The sequence below is a fragment of the Podarcis cretensis genome (genome assembly GCF_951804945.1).
Source record: "Podarcis cretensis genome assembly, chromosome: 3".
Classification (NCBI taxonomy): Eukaryota; Metazoa; Chordata; class Lepidosauria; order Squamata; family Lacertidae; genus Podarcis; species Podarcis cretensis.
Genome location: NC_137172.1, coordinates 59,329,220 through 59,353,332, shown reverse-complemented (window position 1 = coordinate 59,353,332; position 24,113 = coordinate 59,329,220). Strand labels below are relative to the sequence as shown.

Genomic DNA, 24,113 nt, shown 5'->3' with positions numbered 1-24,113 from the left:
AGCTAAGTGATTTCAGGCCCAGTGATATTCAGCAGAGTGGATCTGGGGAGCACAAAACCACATAGGTGACTGAGCAATTGATTTTCATAGTGGAACTAGCCAAAGCCAAAACAAAAAATGGCTCCATTGGAACAGTTTTTATACCTTTCTGGACGAAAGCATCAAAAGAAATGCAAGCATTGGCTGGGTCAGGGAGGTGTCATTCCACATTTCGTATACTAATATGAGTTATTTAGTCAGTGTAGTGGGATTTTCTTTTGCGGAGACACATGGCAGTATTAATTCTTCAGCTAGTTTGACTAGATCTAGCTTTGGGCTTCTGCAGAAGGGAAGATTGCTGTTGAAGTCAGGTCCTGCTCACTGTAGAACCTGAGACTATGCCTGCATTCTAGAGGATTCCAGGGTGCACAGACTGTATGTAGAGTGATCAGCATGAGAATGCCCTTTGATTTGTTCCAGCCAAGGGACCTGCACAGTCTGCCTATATGGTTGAGCTAACCCTTCTCTTGTCTTTACTGCAGTTCTCCTCTTCTTCTTCTTCCTCCTCCTCCTCCTCCCCCTCCTCCTCACATGAATCTTCTGTTGAGCTGGGGAGAGAGGAGCCTCAGAGTAGATTTGGTAGGCATATGAAACAGGTGCACTGGAGAACAGCTTGGGTAGTCTGCCTTGCTTTTGGCTAGCCGAGAAGTTTCCAGTAGTATGATGGAAAACGGTATATAGTGGTATTTATGCTATAACAAGTAAATACATCCAAACTAGAACAGCATTTCCAGCAATTTAACGTAGGCTGCAATCCTGTGCATATTTACTTGGGAGTAAGCCCTACTAAACTAGAGTGAAGAAACACACATATTACCACCTTCTACAAACATATTTATTTCCAATTTGTGCATTGCTTTATATTGTCTAATTGGACAAATCTGTATGTAATCTTGCTCAGTTACTGTAGCCCTCAAGTTAAAGGAATGGTAACAGTCAAGTCCACCCCCCACCCCCAAATACAACTAGAAGTTTTTCTAAAGCCAATTAGAATAATCTGCGCAGAGCAGAAGTCAGGAAATCAGAGCTGCAAGAATGTCTGGAATTCTTTTGCACACATCTCTCTTAACGCTTTCAGGAGCCTGACATATTACAGAACACTGTAAAAGCTGAAAGTGAGTGCTGAGAACTGTATTTCACCCCCCTTTTTAACCAAATATATTCTGAAATTAAAAGTAAAATCTAGCTTTGCATTATTAAATCTTGGAACTGCATTCTAAAATGACTTAAACACAACCAGGCCAAAATAGTGAGGGGAGAGGAAAAACTATCCTGATAGTTGAGACCAGCTTTTGAAAAGCGATCTCCATGGAAACAATAGCATAGGCTTTCTTAAATAATGGAAAAGGTAGATTACGACTTAATGCCTGACCAGTCAGTAGATACAAATGAAAGAATAAACTCAGGGCCGACAGTAAATAAACACCTTTTATTTCTCTCACATGGGCATGAAAGAATTTTTTTAAGTTACCAAAAATTAGGTCTATGGTTGGTGGCAAATAGAATGTACAATAGTGACCAAACAATTTTACATGACATCACACCAGGGCTTTTTTTTAAGCCGGAACACTCTGGGCGCCCCCTTAAAAAGCCCTTCCTGAAAGAACCTCAACAACTTTGGTTTGTCCGTCAAAAAAAGGTGGGAGTTCCTGCACCTCTTTTTCTCGGGAGGAAAAGCACTGTATCACACCATTGCAATGCAAGTTCTATGTGGTAGAATTACGTTATGTTTATTTAGACTTTGACTTATTCATTTGTGTTCTTTTAGGCACATCTGTCTCCTGGTATACACTGCAAAGTTGTGCATAATTTTGTTAAGAGAAGCAATACATTTCTACATTAAATAAATATAGGAGGTGTAATATTTTTGAACAGTATGTGTGAATTTCATGCACATATTCTGATGGGCAGGTGATTGAATGTGATGGGTTTTTAACATTAGAGCAGATATTCCAATTAAGTGCAAAGTCTAGGACATCCCCAGCAGGCTCCAAGAAATGTATGTGGCCATGCTGTTACTGGTCCCAAGGAACCTTTCATTCAACATTTAAAAGGCTGACCTTAGAAATACACTGCTCCTTGCACGTACTGCTTTATGAAGTTGTTACTTTCCGAAGCACCACAGTAAATAGAGCAAAAGTCAGGCACAGCAACTGCCAGTAGGAATAGAAGAAAACTACCTTCCTGCTTATCCCACAAAATTGATGCAACAAGCATGTGAATTGGTGAAGCAAAGTATATTGACATTTAGAACTTTTGCAGGCTAGGAGGTCACAGAAGTGGCCTTATTTTCTCCCATATTAGTGTAGCATAGACCATCTCTATTCCTTCCCATTACTCTTGATAGACAGTGCTGGGGTCAGGGGCACTGACTTGACCCCAGCTTATGGGTGCCCAGCGGCACATGCAATGTAGCATGACATCATGATATCACACCATACCATAATGACATCACGTTGCATCATGACGTCACATTACATTGCACGTAGCACCTGAGAGCCCCGGAATTTGCGTCAGAGGCTGCATAACGCCTTGGTCACCATCCCCAATGCCCCCATGAGGCCTTGGATGTGACTTACAGTGCTTTGCAAGGCCCCAGAAGTCATGTCAGAGGCCCTGCAGTGCAGTTGCTGAGCACACACAACAATTTTTTGTGAGTGCCCAGGCCCCCATATAGTTGGTGCCAGTGGCTGGGATCTAATGTATCAGTACCTCAAAGAAACAAATCTCTTCTGAAGTTTGGGTGCCACATTTTGACAAGCTTGATTTTAAATTCAGTGTGTTCTTGTTTTTAGATGGAATTGATTAAAAATATAAGCACTGCCGAACAGCCCTATTTATTCACTAGACATGTTCACTTCCTCAATTTCTCAAGGTAAGATAGTTCCTCACTTACAGTGTTTTATATGGTATGTTTAATTTAACAGACAATTGATTTATTTAAAGCTTTCATTTTCAGTTTAGTGTACAGTCACTGCAATATGTGTGTATCTCCCAGAACCTTGTGGGCAGAGCAAAATGTGCAATATTTACCTAGCCAATACGCCTACTCCTTTTTCTATCCTGACTGGGCACAATAATCTAGGAAACACCCACCTGTATGCTCTGGTATCTGTATATTCTGGTATGTATACACATATGCAGCAGTATAAGATTGCACCACGAGGAACCGGCTTCCATACGAGCATGAAAGATATGTGTGATGCAGGGATCCGCCATCTTTTCCTCCTCCTCCTCACTTTATGGAAGATTCCTGCACCACTGGCTAAAGCAGTAAATGATATAGTACAGTATAGTACACATCCTTGTCTGTGTTTCCAATTGTCTGTGTACACTTCATGCTTTTTCATAGGTCACTTGAGTTTATAACCTTTTCAGCTGAAAAACTCTATGTTGCATTATGTCAAAAAAGAATCTCCTGCCAGAATTCCATTTTATTTTTATTTCCCTCTGCCAATGTCATTTTATATGCATTAGCTGTTCAGTCTTTCCCCCACCCCACTTTAAAATACAAACTCTTGGGAGAGGAGGTTTCAAATTATAACCATATATGCTTGTGATGTTACATCAGATGCAACTTTAGAAAACACTACTGAGCTGAAGAATAGTGAATTACTAAATTTCAATATCCAGAGTGGTAGTCATGTTAGTGTCTTCTGGCAAAAACAGGTCCTGTGGTACCCAGGACTAAGCAAATAAACTTTCATTGACTACAGAATGCTTAATCAGATGTGTGTTGTCTTGAACTGCAGGTACATTTGTAGGGTTTTTTCACAGGGAAGGGGGAGGAAGTGTATAAACAATCAGATCAGAAGGAAATGAAACTCATTAGTTTCATATGCATAAAAAATCAGTAGTTGATAACACAAACACCCTGACATGGGGACACCAGTGATCGCATATAGTGTGGTAAAAATCCATTGTGTCAATTTACTCTGAAATATAGCCCTAAACTTCTTGGCGTATTGCAATTCAACTGTTTCACGCTTTAGTCTCCTCCTGAAGTTCCTTTGTTTAAGGGTAGTCACCATAAGGTCTGTCTTGTATCTTGGAAGGTTGGTGTGTCCCCTCACTGGCTTCATTGCCATTTCAGATGTCATATTTTTGTCCATTTATTCTTATTGCTTAGATACTGCTATTGTTTGCCTTATGGAGAAAGACACTATTAGAAGATGATGGCACATATTGCAGTGAAACATGAGCAAGTGAGAGAACCCCTGATGTTGTGGATGATAAGACGAGGTTCTGTAATGGTACTGCCAGAGGTGGTATTTGGGTCAAACACAGGATCTGGTTCCAGTGTCTATGTCACTGTTGTGTGGCTTTTTGTGTAGCTGTTTTAGAGGGCTGGGGTGAGCTGGGTGGAAGTATAGTCCTGCCACCCAAGCATGAGTGTGTAAAAGTTATATTTCTAGCTTTAACAGAATATATTTTCTTAAATACTGGAAGTTAGAGAACAGAATAAATTAGGCAGCCTAAATATTTTTACAGTCTCGGTGTACTTGTTGATCATCTGAGCAGCACCCCTGAGCTTCTAGCTTTATGTGCAGGGAACTACTATGGGTGTTTAGTTGATATGTAAGATTGTAGGTAGAACCTGACACCACAATGATACTACACTTATGCAGTGGACGCACAGAGGAATGGCAGTAATGCGGTCTGAGTTCTTATGTGAGAGAGCTACATAGATGGAAAGTATAATCTTTAAAATTCCACATTTCAGTTTGCTGCAGTGGATCATTGGGTCATTATAATAATTTATAGCTCATATTCAATTACTTATTTGAAGCACACTCCCCCACCCTGATTATCACCCCCACCCCAATTAAGCAGCTATATAGCTCAGATGAATAAAAATTTCTGACCTTTTAATCAGCCCTGCATTCTATAAACTGACACTTTCCATTTTGCCTGAGGAAGAATTCTGTGCAGCAATTGAGAGGCCACACATTTACTAGTTAGCCTAATAAAGATTGTTTTGCATTGTTAAACAACTATAACAAGAACAATAATTTTAAAAATGTTTGCCATTTTTAAACTGAAAGGAAAGTTAACCCTTCAACAAATAGGCACTAAGAGACGCTTGTCCTCAAAGGAGCAAAATTCAAACTATGGAGTAGAGAAATTATGGGAGGGGAAAAGAAATTCATAAGTAAGGCATTTAACCTTCCCATGATTCATTTCCTTGGCAATGGGCCTGTACCTGACTAAACCATCAACTGAAATGTCAGGGTATGTGCAGTTGAGGTACAGCTTATGTGCCCTAAACTTTAGAAAGAAATGAAATGAAATGAAATGAGTTTATTACGGTCATAGACCAGAGAAACATGGAGCAACAATAGTTTACAAAGGGAGTAATGGTGTCAATTTAAAAAAAAAAAAAAAAAAAAAAAAAAAAAAAAAAAAAATTGTAAAATTATACATAAAAAGCAACACATATGCACACACACACACACACACACATATATGCACATTTATGCACTGCAATATATGTATAGGCTTAAAAGATAAGGGGGCTTGTCCAGGGGTCAAGTCTTTTACTTTTTTACAGCTAATGCCCTCCGCTTGATCGCAGCCGCAGAAAATTTGGCCACTTTCAGTGTTACTTCTGGGTTTTTATCTCCTAGTAGGATTTTCAGCCGCTGAAGTTCAGATCGACCTGGAAATTTCTGAACGATGGGGGAGATAAACAGTGACCTAATATCCCCGTAAAGGTCGCAGTGTAGCAACACATGTAAAGCCGTTTCCACCTCTTTCAGACCACATGGGCAAACTCGTTCAGCATAGGGTTTGCCCTCGTATCTGCCCTTTAGTAAGGCAGATGGCAGTACATCAAATCTGGTAAGGGTAAACGCCCGCCTGTATTTTGCGATTTGTAGATCCAGCAAATATGGTGTTAGATTAAACCCTTTTCCATAATCTTGGATGGCTGGATATTTATCTATCTTGCTCATATGATCCTGAAGCTCTGCATCTCCTATTCGCTGGCTCACCATCCTTTTAGCCTTTTCAAAACCTGAGGCTATAAGTTCTTGTGAGGAAAGCCCCAGGCCCTTCAATTTTTCATAAAGCGACACTCTCCATTTAGACTGGAACGGGTCTAATAGAGTCAATGGAGCCACTCCCACTGGGAAAAATATAAGTTTTAGCCAGAGGTGAATCTTCAAGATCCATATCCTGGCATTTATAGAGAGTTGACCTACCTCCAGCCTAATGGCTGCGTTGGAAACGCAGGTAGGTAGCCCTAGTAGGGAGCGGTAAAATTTAGTTTGTACAGATTCCAGGGACTTAAGTTTTTGACAATTGAATATCTGGGTGCCATACATCAGTTGTGGAAGTATTTTTGCGACAAAGACCTGGGAGGCAGCAGGAACATATTGACCTCCTTTTCTGTAGAAGAATCTTATGATAGCTCTAGAAGATCTTTGCGCATTTGCAATGGAATTCTTAATCTGATGGCACCAAGATCCCTTCTCATCAAAGATTATTCCAAGGTATCTAAAAGATGTTACTTGCTCAATAGGTTGGTTATTAATTTTCCATTTATGTCGGAGTTTTCTCTTGGAGAACACCATAATTTTTGATTTAGTGTAATTTATTATTAGGTCTTCGGCTTCGCAATACTCTGTAAGAGCTCGTAAAAGTTTTCTTAGGCCCACACAAGAGAAGGAAATAAGTGCCGCATCATCTGCGTACAAAAGGACTGGAATTGGTATATTATTTAGGTTTGGGGGGTGAGTACTTGCTTCCTCCATCTTTCCGACTAAGGAGTTTATATAGAAATTAAATAGAATAGGGGCAAGAACACAGCCTTGCTTGACACCATGGAAACTTTGGATTTCCTTTGATAGGTTCCCATAACGGTCGCATCTAACACGGATCCGAGTATTTTCATGTAATCTACGGATGAGAAGCAAAAGACGTCTGTCGATGTTTGTGGCATTTAATTTTTCCCAAAGTCTGTGCCGGGGTATCAAATCGAAAGCTGATTTGAAGTCTATAAAGGCTACATAGAGGGAGCCTCCTTTCTTTGAGGTGTATTTCTCCACTAGATGTTGCAATACCAGTCCTTGGTCTAGAGTTGATCTATGTGCCCTGAAACCAGCCTGGGCTTCCTTAAGGATGTGCTCCCGTTCCAGCCAGTCCGCAAACTTTCCACGTAAGTGAGTTGCATAGAGTTTGCTGATGATGCTTAAGAGACTGATTGGTCTGTAATTGGCTGGATCAAGTTTACAGCCTTTCTTGAATATGGGAACGATGATTGCCAATCCCCAGTCCTCTGGTATTATTGCTGTTTGATCTATGCTGGTGAATAGGCTGGCAAGGACTGGGGCCCACCAGTCAACATTGGCTTTAAGAAGCTCAGGAGAGATATTATCTGCTCCCGGGGCTTTTCTGTGTTTGAGTGCCTGAATAAGCCTCCTGACCTCCGCAACCGACACCGGAGGCCACTCGTCACCTGCCTCACACTGTGTTAGTGGCTGTGTCAAAGGCAGAGCTGAATATGAAGATTGGAAAAATGCCTCCCATGTCCCTGCAGGTATAGTATACTCCACTTCTGAGGAGGTAGATCGCACTCCATTTGCTACCATTCTCCAGAAGGTGGCCGAGTCTCTCTCTCTGGATGCATCTATTAGGCATTTCCATTCTCTTTTCTGTGCCAGGAGTTTTTTGTTTTTGATCAGGATTTTATAATTTCGTTTATCTTCAAACCAGACCGTGGGGAGTTGGGGTAGGTTGGCAGATCTATAATTCTTGTATTTTTTCAGTAAGTTTAGCTTCATGTCCTGACATTCTTGATCAAACCAGGGTTTGGAGTTTTTATATACTGAGGATTGCCTACTTGACCTGTTCCTTTTTTCCTTCAGGGAATCTTGAAGGAGTGAAATTAACTCCTGAAATAAATTTATTTTTAATTCATGGCTTGAGGAAGTTATAAGGTTATCTCTCTTAATGAGGAATTCCTTTGAACACAGCCTACTTGAAATTTCCTTATGCAGTTCATCTGTCCATCTGATACGAGAATATCTGAGCTCCAAAGCTGTAGGGCTCGAATGTTCGATTTTCTCAGCGCAGGATAAATCCTTTCCCGCAACTACGAGTGCACTTAATGGCAGATGGTCACTGTCTAAGCGCTCCTCCACTTTGCATTCCAAAACTTTGTTTTGAAGATCATACGACACGATTATATAATCAATTGTGGAGGCGCCATTATTAGATATAAATGTAAATTCTCCGACCTTCTCCCCCTCAGTACGGCCATTCAGTATAACCAAGTCCAACTTGTTGACCAAGTGTAATAGGCATAAGCCGGCATAATTGCAGCCTTTATCCTTTGAGGTTCTAGCTGGTATTGAGTAGGCTTCCTCTATAATGGGGGCTGTTTCATGGAAATGGGCATACAAGGCCTCATCAGATTGTCCAGTTCTGGCATTTAGGTCGCCTGCCACCACTACAGAGGCATCAGGAAATTGATTTGATAGTTTGTCAAGATACTGTTCTAACTGAGCCCAGGTATTTCTTATCAATCTTTTCTCTCTTTGTGGGGGTAGATATACGTTAATCAGCAGCAAGCTGTGGGTTCTCCACTGTACTTGCACAGCTGTGGCCAGATGGGCTAGTGGGTCTAGTTTTTTAAATATGGCCCTTAGCCTTGTTGAGATTAAAGTAACTAACCCACCTTTAACTCGCCCCCCTCTAGTACTTAAGAGACCTGGGAGGGAGAACGCAGAAAAGCCATTTAACTCCACTTCACTTGTGCTCCAGGTCTCCTGGAGAAACACAATGTCATGTCTCTGAATATATTTAGCAAAGGATTGGTCAGAAGTCCTCTTTTGCCAACCTGCAATATTCCAAGTTAGCAGGGCAAGGTTGCACGTTGTCTTGCCAAAAGTTGATCTTAGTCAATTTGCCTTTAAAAGGTTTTTAGGGCCTATCTTTTTATTTATTGGTTGAATTTTGTTCATTTTGGCAATGTCCATAGATGTATTATCACCCAGATACTCAATGGAATCGATTGAAGGGTGCAGCGTGCTAACATTAGTGATCAGTACTCCTTTTTTTGGCGAATCTACCTTAGGGTGTTCTATTTGTCTGATACCAAGTTCATCCTCATCCAGGTATCTCATGCTAGTCCAAGAGCGCGTTGTAGTTGTCATAGGGATGGTTTCCTTCTTAGATGGTAGTTTGTTGCTGTCCCTTACGCACTGTGTTAGATCTGTTGCTGTCAGATTTATCTCTGCAGCTGCAGAGATATTGTAAGGGTAGTCTTTCATGGTTGCCATAGGGATGGTTTCCTTCTTAGATGGTAGTTTGTTGTTGTCCCTTGCGCTCTGTGTTAGATCTATTGTTAACAGGTTTATCTCTGCAGTTGCAGAGGTATTATAGGAGTAATCTTTCATGGGGTCTGTCTTGGCTTTTTCAAGGAGGTTCTCTTTCTTTAATTGGTCCGTTGCCGGATCTTTCTCTCTTACTTTTTCCTGAACATTCATCTCTGTTAGCTTATTTCTAAGGGTCTCCAATCTTCCCAAGATCTCAGATTGGGCAAGGAAAGGCAACAATCCAAACTGATTTATTAATGCCTTTTCTTCTGGATAGAAGTTATCAGTCCCCTCATTAGGCAGTCTCATCTCCTGTCTTAGTTTCAGGGACCCTTGCTCAGTATGTTCCAGTTTGTCTTTTGAGTGTCCTCTCTCCTCCTTTGCTTTACGAGTAAATCTTATCTCAGCTGTCGTAAGATCATCAGAAAACAAATTCAAACATGTGCTGTTTTCAAAATATCTTGTTACCGTTATCCTTTTCTTTAACAGCAAATGTCTTAATCTATATATATATTTAGCCAAGTTTTGATCTTTGAAGGAGGCAATCACTCGCAGGGAGTATCCATTGTAGAATATGAAATCTACTGAGATAATGTCATTTAATTTTATTTTCCCTGGCAGCATATCATCTAAAGTATTCACAAAATGCACCGAGCGTTCTTTCTGTGTGAGGAAGCCCTTTGGCTTCGGGTAGTTTAGAAAAGCCAACTTCCTATCTGCCAGTATCAGTTTCCATCCTTTATCCTGGGACAGATCTTGCCCTGCTACTGGCTCATCTTGAGATCTGCCATAATTAATGGTATGGGGTGAGTCTTCTTTAATATTTATGGGTCCTTGAGGTTTCAGCATAGAGCACCCGGGTAGTGATTCCGTTACCTCACTTATTTTGTTGGGCAGCAATGGTGTTTCTTTCAAGGACTTCAGCTGGATCTTTTTTCCTGGATCCACACTGTTGTTCTCTCTGCTGCCGTGTGTAGCAGGTTTGTTAGAGTTTGTTTTTGATTTTGTTGGAATCAGCTTATATAGTCTTTTCCAACATACTTTACATGCACGTCGGTTTATGACAGATTTCCTTGTAGTTTTTATGTTCTTACTTTTCTTTTTAGTTTCAGCTTTCTTCTTATGGGATCTCTTACTGATACCTCGCTTCTTTTGATTTACTTGGGTAGGAGATTCAGTTTTGGGGACAGAGACATACAACCCTATGTCCTTTCCTTGGTATAAATGATTTTCCACTGATGATCCTTGTGTGCACTTGCTGGTTGCTGGTTGCTTTGTATATTCTGACTCTTGAGGGATGGTTGGTGGGTCAACACCATGAGATTCTGAGCCTTTAGCTTGGAGGGAATAATTTTCCACTAGTGTCAGGAGCAGCCCATTTGTTATTGTTAAATATTTTTTCATAGCTGCCAGATCCAGATTTATAGAGAGCAGCCAGTCCTGAGGATAGCAGTCATTGTTTTCCGTCTGGGAGCCCATAGATGAAGTCTGGGTTTTCTGGGAGTTTCGGGTTTCTTCCTGTAACTCTGAGGATAATATCTCAGCCAAGACTATTTCATGGGCCAGGCTCATTGTATTTCTATTTTGGTTGTTATTCTCCGAGTCCTGTATTCCTCTAGAGAAGGTTGAGTGATCTTGAGCAGCAGAGGAAAAAAGAAGGGCCTCATCCTGCTTCGACTCAATCATCTCAGCCATCTTTTGCTCGTTTCCATTTCCATTCTCGTTGTCCCTTGTATGTGAAAAGTATTGCGTGATTTTACTCTGTTTCTCATAACACTCCTGGAACAATGGACTTGTCGCTATCCCCAGGTCCTTACGTTTCTTCCTAGTAAGTACCATTTGTAAATCTTTGTTACCAGTCAGGGGTTATTCTTCCTGTTTCAGAAACTATGTCTCTTAGGAAGTCAAAAACTCCACCCAGCTGTAGACTGAAGTCCAAATTGAGGCAAGATTTGGGGTGGCTGTTTGTAATTTGATAGCTTATAGTTCAGAGCATAACACGGAGTTGGCAATAAATTAGCTGTCACCCGTTTTCCTTATTATCGGACAGACTTGAGGAGAGTGACGGCGTGGGGAGTAAACCCTCCGGACATTAAGATAACAAGAAGGGCTTTGCTGGGGCTGGATAGGGAAGGATTAAAATAAATTAAAATAATGTCTCAACTCTTTTAGCAGCTGAGGCCGGCTCGCTGATAAGAGAGAAACAAAGAGCAGGCTGCAGCAGTCTGGAGCAGGGCCAAATCTCTCAGAGAGTTTCCATAGCATGCGGCTGCAGCAATTATAAAATACTTCAAAAACTGACTGGGTCAGTTAAGATAAAATATACAAGATTAAAAGAAGATTAAAAGAAGTCCGAAGAGCACCGGTAAGCGCGTCTTACCTCGGCGCCATGTTGGTGATTGACAATTCAATTACTTATTTGAAGCACACTCCCCCACCCTGATTATCACCCCCACCCCAATTAAGCAGCTATATAGCTCAGATGAATAAAAATTTCTGACCTTTTAATCAGCCCTGCATTCTATAAACTGACACTTTCCATTTTGCCTGAGGAAGAATTCTGTGCAGCAATTGAGAGGCCACACATTTACTAGTTAGCCTAATAAAGATTGTTTTGCATTGTTAAACAACTATAACAAGAACAATAATTTTAAAAATGTTTGCCATTTTTAAACTGAAAGGAAAGTTAACCCTTCAACAAATAGGCACTAAGAGACGCTTGTCCTCAAAGGAGCAAAATTCAAACTATGGAGTAGAGAAATTATGGGAGGGGAAAAGAAATTCATAAGTAAGGCATTTAACCTTCCCATGATTCATTTCCTTGGCAATGGGCCTGTACCTGACTAAACCATCAACTGAAATGTCAGGGTATGTGCAGTTGAGGTACAGCTTATGTGCCCTAAACTTTAGAAAGAAAGATTCTAGCTCTCAACTTCCCCCAGCTGTATAAATGGTCTTAAACGTCGTTTGGCCTTTGGGGGGAGGGGAATACAATAAATACTTTTTAGCTTAGGCAATTGCTTTAGTTACCATGTTATGTAAATGTAAATAGGAGAAGGGTGGAGGTGCCTACAATACAATCTGAATGTGTCATGATGAAATGATGTATGCTCTGGAAAGATGTTTAGAACTCCTGGGCTCATTGCTCACTGTTGATGAAATTCTAATCTCCTTTATGCCAATGGGAGGCTTGCCACTGACTCTACTGCAGCCAGTATTGCATTGTGCTGTACTAGTTCTTTCCACCATGAGCTGAGTTTTGCATTTACCAAAGATTTGGGCAAGCTTCCTCATCCCCTTACTTAGTTCAGCAGACACTAAGCTATGTAAAGGACTTTTAAGAACTTGCCTCAGTTTTGAACTTGACATCATTTGAGCCACATTAGGTTACAACACAGCATATAGATGGGGTAGAAGGCCTACCGTTTTGGCTTTTCTTTTTTTTAACACTTGGCGTTTTGAATTTAAGGGGAATAAGCAGCATATACTGATATGGGAACCTATATCTCCTCTCTTCCAAATTTTGGAGCCATACTTTAAGCAGTATTTGGGGTATGGAGACTTTAAACTAAATTAGCCCAATTTTTGTGGTGTGTAGAGATGATTGATGTAACTACATAAGTGTATCCTAAATCAATTATGTTCTTCAAATTACTTCAGAGAGCCTAGAGGTTCTTGGATTGCAAGAAGTGAGAACTTTCAAACATAATAAATGCTTTAATTTTATAGAGCATTAATGCTTGGGTGAAAAAACACCCAGCATGTGTACATTGGAATGCATAATGATCACGCTGAAGCCTATTTTGCTGCAGGGGGACAACAATATTTATAGTGCCTGTGATAGGTAGAAGGAACAACTGAAGAGGGTGACTTAGGGATCATATACTCTTCCACTTGTGCCATCCCTAGAAAGCAAGGGTCCAAACGGTTTGCCACTTGACCCACACTTTCTAGGCATAGATCTGAGCGATTTTCCCCTTGACCCATTCCTTTCCAAGGGAAAACTTGCTCTTTAGAGAAAAAAAAGGAACAAATGGCAATCCATTGGGGGGAAAACCAGAATTGTCATTTGCTCTAATTGAATGCTAAAGAGTGGCTTTCCCTGGGGTACTGCAGTGGGACAAGAGGAAGTGTGGCTAAGCCCTGACAGGCCCAAAACAGGATAGAAGTGTTAACAATAAAAATTAACAATAATGCATAAGGATATCGAGTGAAGGGAGACATGTTTAGGTGGAAATGGGGAATCTGAGCATATGTATGAATTGAAAAGAAGCCGGACTTTGAGCTTTTCAGGAACACAACGTTGGGTCAGGCCGCTCAAAGATGATCAGGTAACTAAAAATAGAGAAACGTAGCAGCGTTGTTAAATTAACATGAGAACTAACAGCAGAGGATCTCGAAGCAACGTAAAAACTTCAAGAGAAATGAATTCATATTTTAAAACTTGGTGCTAGGTCAGCCTCTCAGTTGAGAGCATTCCACAAATAGAACTTCACCACTGAGAAGCCCTCTCACCTTTGTAGCCACTGCCCTCACTTTTGATAGTAGGGGCACCAAAACAATGCCCTCTACTGAAGACCTGCATGGGTAGCCACATCTGGAGTGAAGCGGTCCTCAAGTGAACCTTCAGGAAGGGCTTCAAACATGAAGAATGAGGAATTTCATGCTGAATTGGTCCATTTGTCCACCCAGTCTAGCACTGTCCATCCTCACTGGCAGCAGCTTTCCAAGGTTTTCAGCACAGGTGTATCTGCGTCCTATTCCTGATATCAGTTTCATTGGAGATGTTGGGGTTTTTAACTCATGCCCCTTCTGCATTCAGAGGATAAGCTCTACCATGGAACTCTGCCCCCCACTGAGGGGAAGGCTCTACTCTGGAAATATGGATACTGCAGGAGTCAGTATCAAGGCTCTTAGTTTGATGTAAGCAAAGTGGACGTTTAGAATCATAGAATCATAGAGTTGGAAGAGACCACAAGGGCCATCGAGTCCAACCCCCTGCCAAGCAGGAAACACCATCAGAGCACTCCTGACATATGGTTGTCAAGCCTCTGCTTAAAGACCTCCAAAGAAGCAGACTCCACCACACTCCTTGGCAGCAAATTCCACTGTCAAACAGCTCTTACTGTCAGGAAGTTCTTCCTAATGTTTAGGTGGAATCTTCTTTCTTGTAGTTTGGATCCATTGCTCCGTGTCCGCTTCTCTGGAGCAGCAGAAAACAACCTTTCTCCCTCCTCTATGTGACATCCTTTTATATATTTGAACATGGCTATCATATCACCCCTTAACCTCCTCTTCTCCAGGCTAAACATGCCCAGCTCCCTTAGCCGTTCCTCATAAGGCATCGTTTCCAGGCCTTTGACCATTTTGGTTGCCCTCCTCTGGACACGTTCCAGTTTGTCAGTGTCCTTCTTGAACTGTGGTGCCCAGAACTGGACACAGTACTCCAGGTGAGGTCTGACCAGAGCAGAATACAGTGGCACTATTACTTCCCTTGATCTAGATGCTATACTCCTATTGATGCAGCCCAGAATTGCATTGGCTTTTTTAGCTGCTGCGTCACACTGTTGGCTCATGTCAAGTTTGTGGTCAACCAAGACTCCTAGATCCTTTTCACATATACTGCTCTCAAGCCAGGTGTCACCCATCTTGTATTTGTGCCTCTCATTTTTTTTGCCCAAGTGCAATACTTTACATTTCTCCCTGTTAAAATTCATCATTTGTTTTGGCCCAGTTCTCTAATCTGTCAAGGTCGTTTTGAAGTGTGATCCTGTCCTCTGGGGTGTTAGCCACCCCTCCCAGTTTGGTGTCATCTGCAAATTTGATCAGGATGCCCTTGAATCCATCATCCAAGTCGTTGATAAAGATGTTGAATAAGACCGGGCCCAAGACAGAACCCTGTGGCACCCCACTAGTCACTCTTCTCCAGGATGAAGAGGAACCATTGATGAGCACCCTTTGGGTTCGGTCAGTCAGCCAGTTACAAATCCACTGAGTGGTAGCATAGTCAAGACCGCATTTTACCAGTTTCTTTACAAGAATATCATGGGGCACCTTGTCAAATGCCTTGCTGAAATCAAGGTAGGCTACATCCACTGCATTCCCTTCATCTACCAGGCTTGTAATTCTGTCAAAAAACGAGATCAGGTTAGTCTGACATGACTTATTTTTCAGAAATCCATGCTGACTATTGGTGATCACAGCATTCCTTTCTAGGTGCTCACAGACTGTTTGCTTAATGATCTGCTCCACAATCTTCCCTGGTATTGATGTCAGACTGACTGGGCGGTAATTATTTGGGTCCTCTCTTTTCCCCTTTTTGAAAATAGGGACAACATTTGCCCTCCTCCAGTCTGCCGGGACTTCGCCTGTTCTCCAGGAATTCTCAAAGATGACTGCCAGTGGTTCTGAGATCACATCTGCCAGTTCTTTTAATACTCTTGGATGCAGTTCATCTGGCCCTGGAGACTTGAATACATCTAAACTAGCCAAGTATTCTTGTACTATCTCCTTAGTTATTCTGGGCTGTGTTTCCTCTGCTGAATCATTTGCTCCAAATTCTTCAGGTCGGGCATTGTTTTCTTTATCGGAGAAGACTGAGGCAAAGAAGGCATTGAGGAGTTCAGCCCTTTCTGTGTCCCCTGTTTGCATTTCACCATCTTCTCCTCTGAGTGACCCCACTATTTCTTTGTTCATCCTTTTGCTACGAACATACCCATAAAAGCCTTTTTTGTTGCTTTTAACCTCTCTAGCAAGCCTGAGTTCATTCTGTGCTTTAGCTTTTCTGACTTTGTGTCTACACGTGCTGGCTATTTGTTTGAATTCCTCTTTGGTGGTTTTCCCCCTTTTCCATTTTTTGTACACATCCTTTTTTAATCTTAACTCAGTTAAAAGTTCTTTAGATAGCCACCCTGGCTTCTTTAGGCACCTTCCATGTTTCCGTCTCATTGCTATTGCCTGAAGTTGTGCTTTTACTATCTCCCTCTTAACAAACTCCCAGCCATCATGAACTCCCTTTCCTTTTAGTATTACTGTCCATGGGATCTCACCCAGCACTTCCCTAAGTTTTATGAAGTCGGCTTTCTTCAAGTCAAGAAATTGAGTCCTCGTATGCTTGGCTGCTCCTTTCCGCTGTATAGTAAACTTCAGAAGAGCATGATCACTCGTGCCTAATGATCCTTCCACTTCTACCCCACTAACCAGGTCATCAACATTGGTTAGGACCAGATCTAAAATGGCTGTTCCTCTTGTTGCTTCTCCCACTTTCTGGACAACGAAGTTGTCTGCAAGGCCAGTGAGGAATCTCTTTGACCTTATGCTCTTGGCTGAGTTTGACATCCAACAAATATCCGGGTACTATCTCCCTTCCTTTTGCATGCTTGGCCATCTGTTCCAGGAAGGCATCATCTATGTCCTCCGTTTGGCTTGGGGATCTATAGTAAACTCCCACAATGAGGTCACTGTTATTCTTCTCTCCCTTAATTTTGACCCAAATGCTCTCACTTTGGCTTTGAGGTTCTAAATCTTGGATCTCTTCACAGGTATACACATCCCTGACATATAACGCCTCTCCTCCTCCTTTCTTGTCTGGTCTGTTTCTCTGAAATAGATTGTATCCCTCCATTATTACATTCCAATCGTGGGACTTATCCCACCAGGTTTCAGTGATGCCTATTATGTCATATTTAGTTTGCTGTACCAAGAGCTCAAGCTCATCTTGTTTATTTCCCATGCTTTGTGCATTAGTGTACAGACATTGAAGTCCATTAATCATTCCCCCGTGTCTCTTATTTAAGGATTTTTTCCTCCCACCACTAGGTCTGCGTGCTGTTTGCTCCATTTGGTCTATGACATTTGGATGATCATCTTCATCAATTGATAGACTCCTACCTTCAGGAGCACTGTCTCCCTCCCCCACATTAGTCAGTTTAAAGCCCTCCTGATGAGGTTTCTGAGATTTTTGGCAAAAACCTTCCTCCCAACCGTTGTGAGGTGCAGCCCATCGCTTGCCAGAAGTCCATCTTCAAGAAACTGCAGTCCATGATCTAAGAATCCAAACCGTTCCTGTTTACACCATTTGCGAAGCCAGCTGTTCACTTCCACTATTTTTCCCTCTCTCCCTGGGCCACGTCGTTCAACTGGGAGGACAGATGAGATGACAATTTGTGCATTTAATTGCTTCAATTTCCTGCCCAGAGCCTCGTAGTCTATTGCTTGCAGTGTCATTGGTTCCCACATGAACCAAGAGGAAGGGGTATTTGTCAGTGGGTTTTATGATTCCTTGCAGTCGTTCAGTTACATCTTGGATCTTAGCCCCGGGGAGACAGCACACTTCCCGAGACATCTTGTCAGGCCCACAGATCACTGCTTCTGTTCCCCTCAGTAGGGAATCCCCTATCACCACTACACGCCTCCTCTTAGGTTTGGTCGGGGTTCTTCCGTGAGCTGTCCGTTCCAAGGTCGCCTGCACATTCCCTGAGGACTGACTTTGCTGCTCGTCTTCATATACCTGATCGACTGTAATGAGGGAGAGATCCTCAAATGGAGTCTGCTCTTCGTCTTCCATGCTAGGGGAGAGGACCTCAAAGCGATTGTGTATTTCTAAACAGTCAGAGCGAACCCTGGGCCTCCTACTTCTTTGAGTCACGTTTCTCCATATATCTGGCTCCTGTGTTGGTGAACTAGCCTCCTTCTCAGGGGAGTCCCCTGTTTCCTCCTTGGTGGAGACGGTGTGCTCTGTTGCTTCCAAGAAGAGCTCCAGCTCTCTAATTCTTTGGAGCGTAGCTACACGTTCCTCCAGTTGCTGGACTTTGTCTTCTAAGAGGGCAATCAACATGCAATTGCTGCAGGTAAAGCTGCAGGCGACTGCAGCTGTTCCCTCACCCTCCATCTTGAGAACGTGTCGTTGGGGGTGGCTACAGCGGTCCTCCATCATAAAAAGCGTGAAGACAGGACAAATAACTCCCCCCAAAAAAACCTAGGTCTCCCCCAACAAACGTTTGAGACTAGCTCCCCTAAATCTAAAAGATGGAGCAAACTGCGCACGCCGCTAGGCACAGCTAATCACCTGCCTCAACAGAAACCCTGCCCCCTCTGACCTTTGCACAGGGAGAGCAGCTAATCAGCCACAAGAAACACACACACAAGAAAACCCTTTTTGTTCCTTCTTCAGCTGCTGCCCTGCAAGCTCTGATAAGCTCCTCCCACAGCTAATCACCTGCCTCAACAGAAACCCTGCCCCCTCTGACCCTTGCACAGGGAGAGCAGCTAATCAGCCACAAAGAAACACACACACAAGAAAACCCTTTTTGCTCCTTCTTCAGTTTACTGTGTTACTTCAAGGTAGCTTAGTCCAACCAGTAAGTGCAATCATTGGGGTGTTATCAATACCATTAACAAATAAAATAAAATTGTATTAACCAAGCTACCCTACTTTAGTTCATGTCAAATGTCAGTCTTAAGATAAATATGCTGTGTTGTTCTGCTCAGAAAAATTACTTAATCTTCTGGAATGTAGAATCCTCTGGGGTGTGTCCTTGGCATAACACTACAGGCGAATTCTTCTACCCCTTTGGTTCTATTGGGTTGGGAGATGTGGTACTTTGCCAAAAATAGAGGTTTGGCACTATAAAGCACATCTTGTATATTGCTAGTGTTGTAAAATTGTAGACATCTTTCTAGAGGATTACCTTCATTAGATTTTTCTGCTAAGTTAATCAACTCAGTTTATTGCAGCAATTGACTTCAACAAGGCAGGAAGAAGAGCACTTTCACATCAATTAGTTCAGTTACCTCTCATGGTTCAATTTAATTCAGTCTACAGTGCATTTTCTAGTAATCATGTTAACATTTTTAATTATTTGTAAAACAAACCCCCAAAACCGTTCTGCTCATCCTTTTAAAAAATCACTAAGTATCACTTAGTGGTCTGGGTTCAGGCACAGGGGAAAACCATTGTATTCTGCTATGTGAACAGAGATTGAAAGCACTTTCTTTCCATTTTAAACTAACTGTAGTATCCTGAGATGATCAAACTCAAGAATTATAGTTTGTTTAAACTACAGTTAGTAAGAACAACCATGATCTGAAGAAGCAGTTTGATCCTGACTTGTTATCACTAAGGATAATTTTAAAATACCATAGCACCTACAGACCATATACAGATAGGTAGCCGTGTTGGTCTGCCATAGTCAAAACAAAATAAAAAAATTCCTTCCAGTAGCACCTTAAAGACCAACTAAGTTAGTTCTTGGTATGAGCTTGGTACAGACCATATGTCATAGGAAACTGTAGCCTGCATATGAACATGGATGCTTTGAACCTCCTCTTGTAGTATACAAAAGGAGGAGAGGGGAGCCAAACTAGTGCATTTGGCCACATATGGGTGTGTGTTTTTTCATTTTTTGTGGTTTTGTACAGGTAAACATACAGTTTACATTAAAATCATTTAAAGCATAACCCAATAGACAAATTAGAGTGCAAATTGTTTTATCTTAAGGACACAAAAACTAAGTTAAGTTGTTTTTGCTTAACTTCAATTCTTGGTCTTGCATACAAAATGTACATACATTGACTTAGTTCCCACAAGTTTTTTTTAATTTCACTACAAGAAAAAACACTTTACTTAGTGGGTAAAGGAGTCGCTCTTTGTGGAAAATACAAGCAAACCAGCACTGTGTTACTTTTCACTCATTTAATTGGTACTGTAATTTGGATATTGTGGCTAAATTTCAACAGTGCTTCCATTCAAATAAATAAGAACTCTTGGGTTGCACTGAAGACTTTCTTTCCAAGGATAACTTGTCACACCTGTGCAATGTTTAACTAATGCTCCAGCCTTCTTAAAATAGAGTTTTGCTGTTTGAAGAAAAGCAGATTAACTAATGATCAGTACTCTTTTTTTAAAAAAACCACACATATTGCTACCATTGCATTTAAGAGTGTGCTACTACATGGTTCTAAGTTAGCTGCAAATACAGCACATAAATTTGGAATAAGCTTCATTGAAGGCCACAGGATGCTGCAGGTTTGTATGGAAATCTTCTACAGATAGGGATCGCTCTTCTTGGATCTAGGTTTGAGGATTCCCATGGGAAAGTGCCCTCTGGTGAGCCCTTTCCTACATCAGTTAGTAAGCATGCCTAGTAGTAGCAGCTGCAAGTAGCTACAAAGCTGCCATCATAAGCTTCCCACAATATCACCAGCAGGGAGTTGCTCTGGAACATGGTGGAAAACTTAAAATAGTGGTTTGCACACCGAGAGCAGGCATCATTACTTGTAAAGCCCTGCCAAGGTGCTGAATTATGTGGACACAAGGTCTATACCTCTTTGCTACACAGACTGCTTTAGTGGAGAAGCAAGTATGTGACTCAGCTTGGAAGCGGTGAGCTTGGCTGAAAAAGTGCGAGAAGAGAAGAACTGGGCATAGCAGCAGCAGGCCTAGGAAAACAAAACAAGGAATTGTAGAGCAAATCCATGTTCCTTCTTCCCATCTCTAGCTATGGAACGACTAAGCTGTCGTCCAAACCTGGTTGGCTGGTTTAAACGCATGATAGCCATAGGCATAACATATATGATGTTTCCTGTACTGGGGAAGTCATGGCTCTGCAGCTAACTTTCCTTGTGACATTGTTGTGATGGAATAACAGTATGGAGTGCTCCTGGTGGACAGAAAACAGATGTGAAAATTAAATTGAATGGTGTCCTATGCATCTGTGGGGTTCCCAGTGCTGGGTGTGGGGTGGGAAAGTCTTGTATGCTCACAGGGAAGTGTTTCTACTCCATAACTGGGAATGGAGAAACCAAGGTTGATCTTGTAATATGATAGCCCTAGATTGCAGCATTATCCTTTTAGTACAGATGATAATAAGGTCAAAACCAGCACTTTGCATTGAGCTTGGGAACCATTTGGTAGCCAGTGCAGTTGTGCCAGAATTGGTGTTATATTTTCAGACTGTCGCTGTCCTGGCTTAAGTGTGATATTGAACTTGAGATTCTCAGTAGTTTGAGATTTTATTTATTGTCATATTTTGCAGGATGTATCAGGTTTGGGATTTCAATATTGCTCTCATTCTTAGCCGAGTTTCCTTATATTTTATCTTGATTCATATGGGCTGCTGTTTCTTAAGAGGAGGAATGCTGACAGTTCTTCGTGCTAACAATTCAGTGATTCCCTTCAACTTGAACTGGTTCATTGAAAAGTACAATTATTCTTCCAACACACAAAAGGATAAGGAAAATACTTTATTTGAAAGCACAAGCATTAACATCCCCCCCTTCCATTTTTCAAAGATTTACTGTTTGAAACACACTTGTGATTTTAACTATTGTCACTACAAGCCTGGTGGTTGGTCTAGGAATGCCAGACACAGTATTATTATTGAAACTAAGTAGATGTGGATGGGCCTGGCTATCAAAACCACTGGGAGTCCTACATAAAAGCAGACTATAAATACAGTAAACACTTTCTTTGATGTACAGTTTTAAAAATAAAATAAATAGTGCCTTTGAATACTGCTATATAATATGAGGTACACAGAAACTTGATTAAAGTCAAACTGACAACCATGTGATTTATCATCAGTAAGATGAGATTCCCTAGTAAGCTTCAGTAAAATAAATTTTGTTGATTACAGTGTGCTTTTCTAATACTAAGATGCCAGATTACAGTGTGCTTTTTCTAATGTGTAGTATTTAACCCATGCTTTAGGGGACAGAAAAGCCTTATACTTGTGGCTTCAGAAATAATATTGTAGTTGTAATTTTCATTTTTTAAAAAAATGCAAGAAACAACCTCCTCAGATACTGAAGTTTTACATTTTTTGACATGGCTGTCTGTGATTTGATTTTTCTTTGTTTCTGTTGTCCAGGTTTGGAGGAGACCAACCAGTATACATCAATATTATTAGAGATCCCATCAACCGTTTTTTATCCAACTACTTTTTCCGCCGCTTTGGAGATTGGAGAGGGGAGCAGAACCACATGATCCGCACCCCAAGCATGAGACAAGAAGAGAGATACTTAGTAAGTTCTGAATTATTAAGTCTTTCATAAAGTCAATCTATTGAACGTCATAGCTTTGCTTCTGCCAGATTTCAGACTTTCTGCAGATATATTGTACTTCCACATTCTCTTACCTGGAGCTGGATGTTACATTTTATGTTTATGTTTTGATCACATTTTGTTGCTAAGTGGCTCTGCCCCACTACCTTCTCAGAGGCCCTTGGTGAAAGTTCTTGCCTGGCATATCTACCATAAAGGCCAGACTGCTGAACGAGATCCTTTGTGCCAGCAGACTTTGATAGGAGTTGCCTGGAAGAGCAGGATGCAAAATGCTGCCTGAATAATCCTGTTTCTCTGTGAACACCATATAATTTATGTTCCTGTACTAGATTTAGGTGTGATTTTTATTTTTATAATCTTTGGGAGCCACTCAGGCTATAAAGCTGGATATAAGCATTCAAAATACAGTGGTACGTCGGGTTAAGAACGTAATTCCTTCCGAAGGTCCGTTCTTAACCTGAAACTGTTCTTAACCTGAAGCACCACTTTAGCTAATGAGGCCTCCCGCTGCCGCTGCACCACCACCGCACAATTTCTTTTCTTATCCTGAAGCAAAGTTCTTAACCCGAGGTACTATTTCTGGGTTAGCGGAGTCTGTAACCTGAAGCGTCTGTAACCTGAGGTACCACTGTAAATACAAATGCAGTGATACTTCTGGTTACGAACTTAATTTGTTCTGGAGGTCCGTTCTTAACACAAAACCGTTCTTAAACTGAGGCACGCTTTCACTAATGGAGTCTCCCGCTGCACGCATGTGTGCCCCTAGCACGAGATTTTCATTCACATCCTGGGGCAAAGTTCGCAACCAGGAGCAGCTACTTCTGGGTTAGCAGAGCTCGTAACCAGAGCGTTCCACTGTAGGTAACCAGAGGTACCACTGTAGATGTGTTAAGTCAGAAATGAATTAGTTAACCCTGGCATTTAAAGTGAGACAAAGTTGTTCAGAAGCATTTGGGTAGTTGTGGTTTAACATTCTTGATTTCTCTGACCCATCCCAATCTCTGTTTTAGTAGATTTTGAATATGGAGTATCAAGTGGTTTCTAAAATAACAAATAGTGGTACTTGGGCTGCATTACTATACCATAAATCAGCTAAGGACATATAGTAACTGGACATACAGTGCTACCTTGGGTTAAGAACTTAATTCATTCTGGAGATCCGTTCTTAACCTGAAACTGTTCTTAACCTGAGGTAACACTTTAGATAATGGGGCCTCCCGCCGCTGCGCGATTTCTGTTCTCACCCTGAAGCAAAGTTCTTAACCTGAGGTACTATTTCTGGGTTAGTGGAGTCTGTAACCTGAAGCATCTGTAACCCAAGGTACCACTGTATAGTCAAACCATTGTTCGAATATGGGAGTTGAAGCAAGGAGACGCACACTCCAATCCCTACTCAGCCAGAGTCACCTTGGGCTGGCTACTATCTCTCTTCCCAACCTACTTTGCAGGATTATGTGGTTACAATGAAGGACCATTTCTAGGAACCCCTTAATGATATGTTGATGTTTAGGCTACTCTGCCCCTTGCACTATATGCTTACTTTGGCCCAGGAAGTGCACATAATTTATTGGAAAAGTAAATTACCTCAATGCTGGCATGTTGCAAAATTTATAAATATTTAGATAGAAATCTAATAACAGGTGTAATAGTTCTGGGGGTTGCTTGTGCGTAAACCGGCGCCACACCTGGCTG

The 24,113-nt window shown here is 41.6% G+C and overlaps 1 protein-coding gene across 1 annotated transcript in view; it reads left to right on the top strand.

Annotated features, from left to right (window-relative positions):
- Positions 1 to 24,113, top strand: part of UST (uronyl 2-sulfotransferase) — a 128,886-nt gene that overhangs the window by 60,732 nt on the left and 44,041 nt on the right. The window contains exons 4-5 of the mRNA XM_079971555.1: positions 2,835 to 2,914; positions 22,229 to 22,382. Of these exons, the coding sequence (XP_079827681.1) occupies positions 2,835 to 2,914; positions 22,229 to 22,382 (234 nt within the window). The remainder of the gene's footprint in view (positions 1 to 2,834; positions 2,915 to 22,228; positions 22,383 to 24,113) is intronic.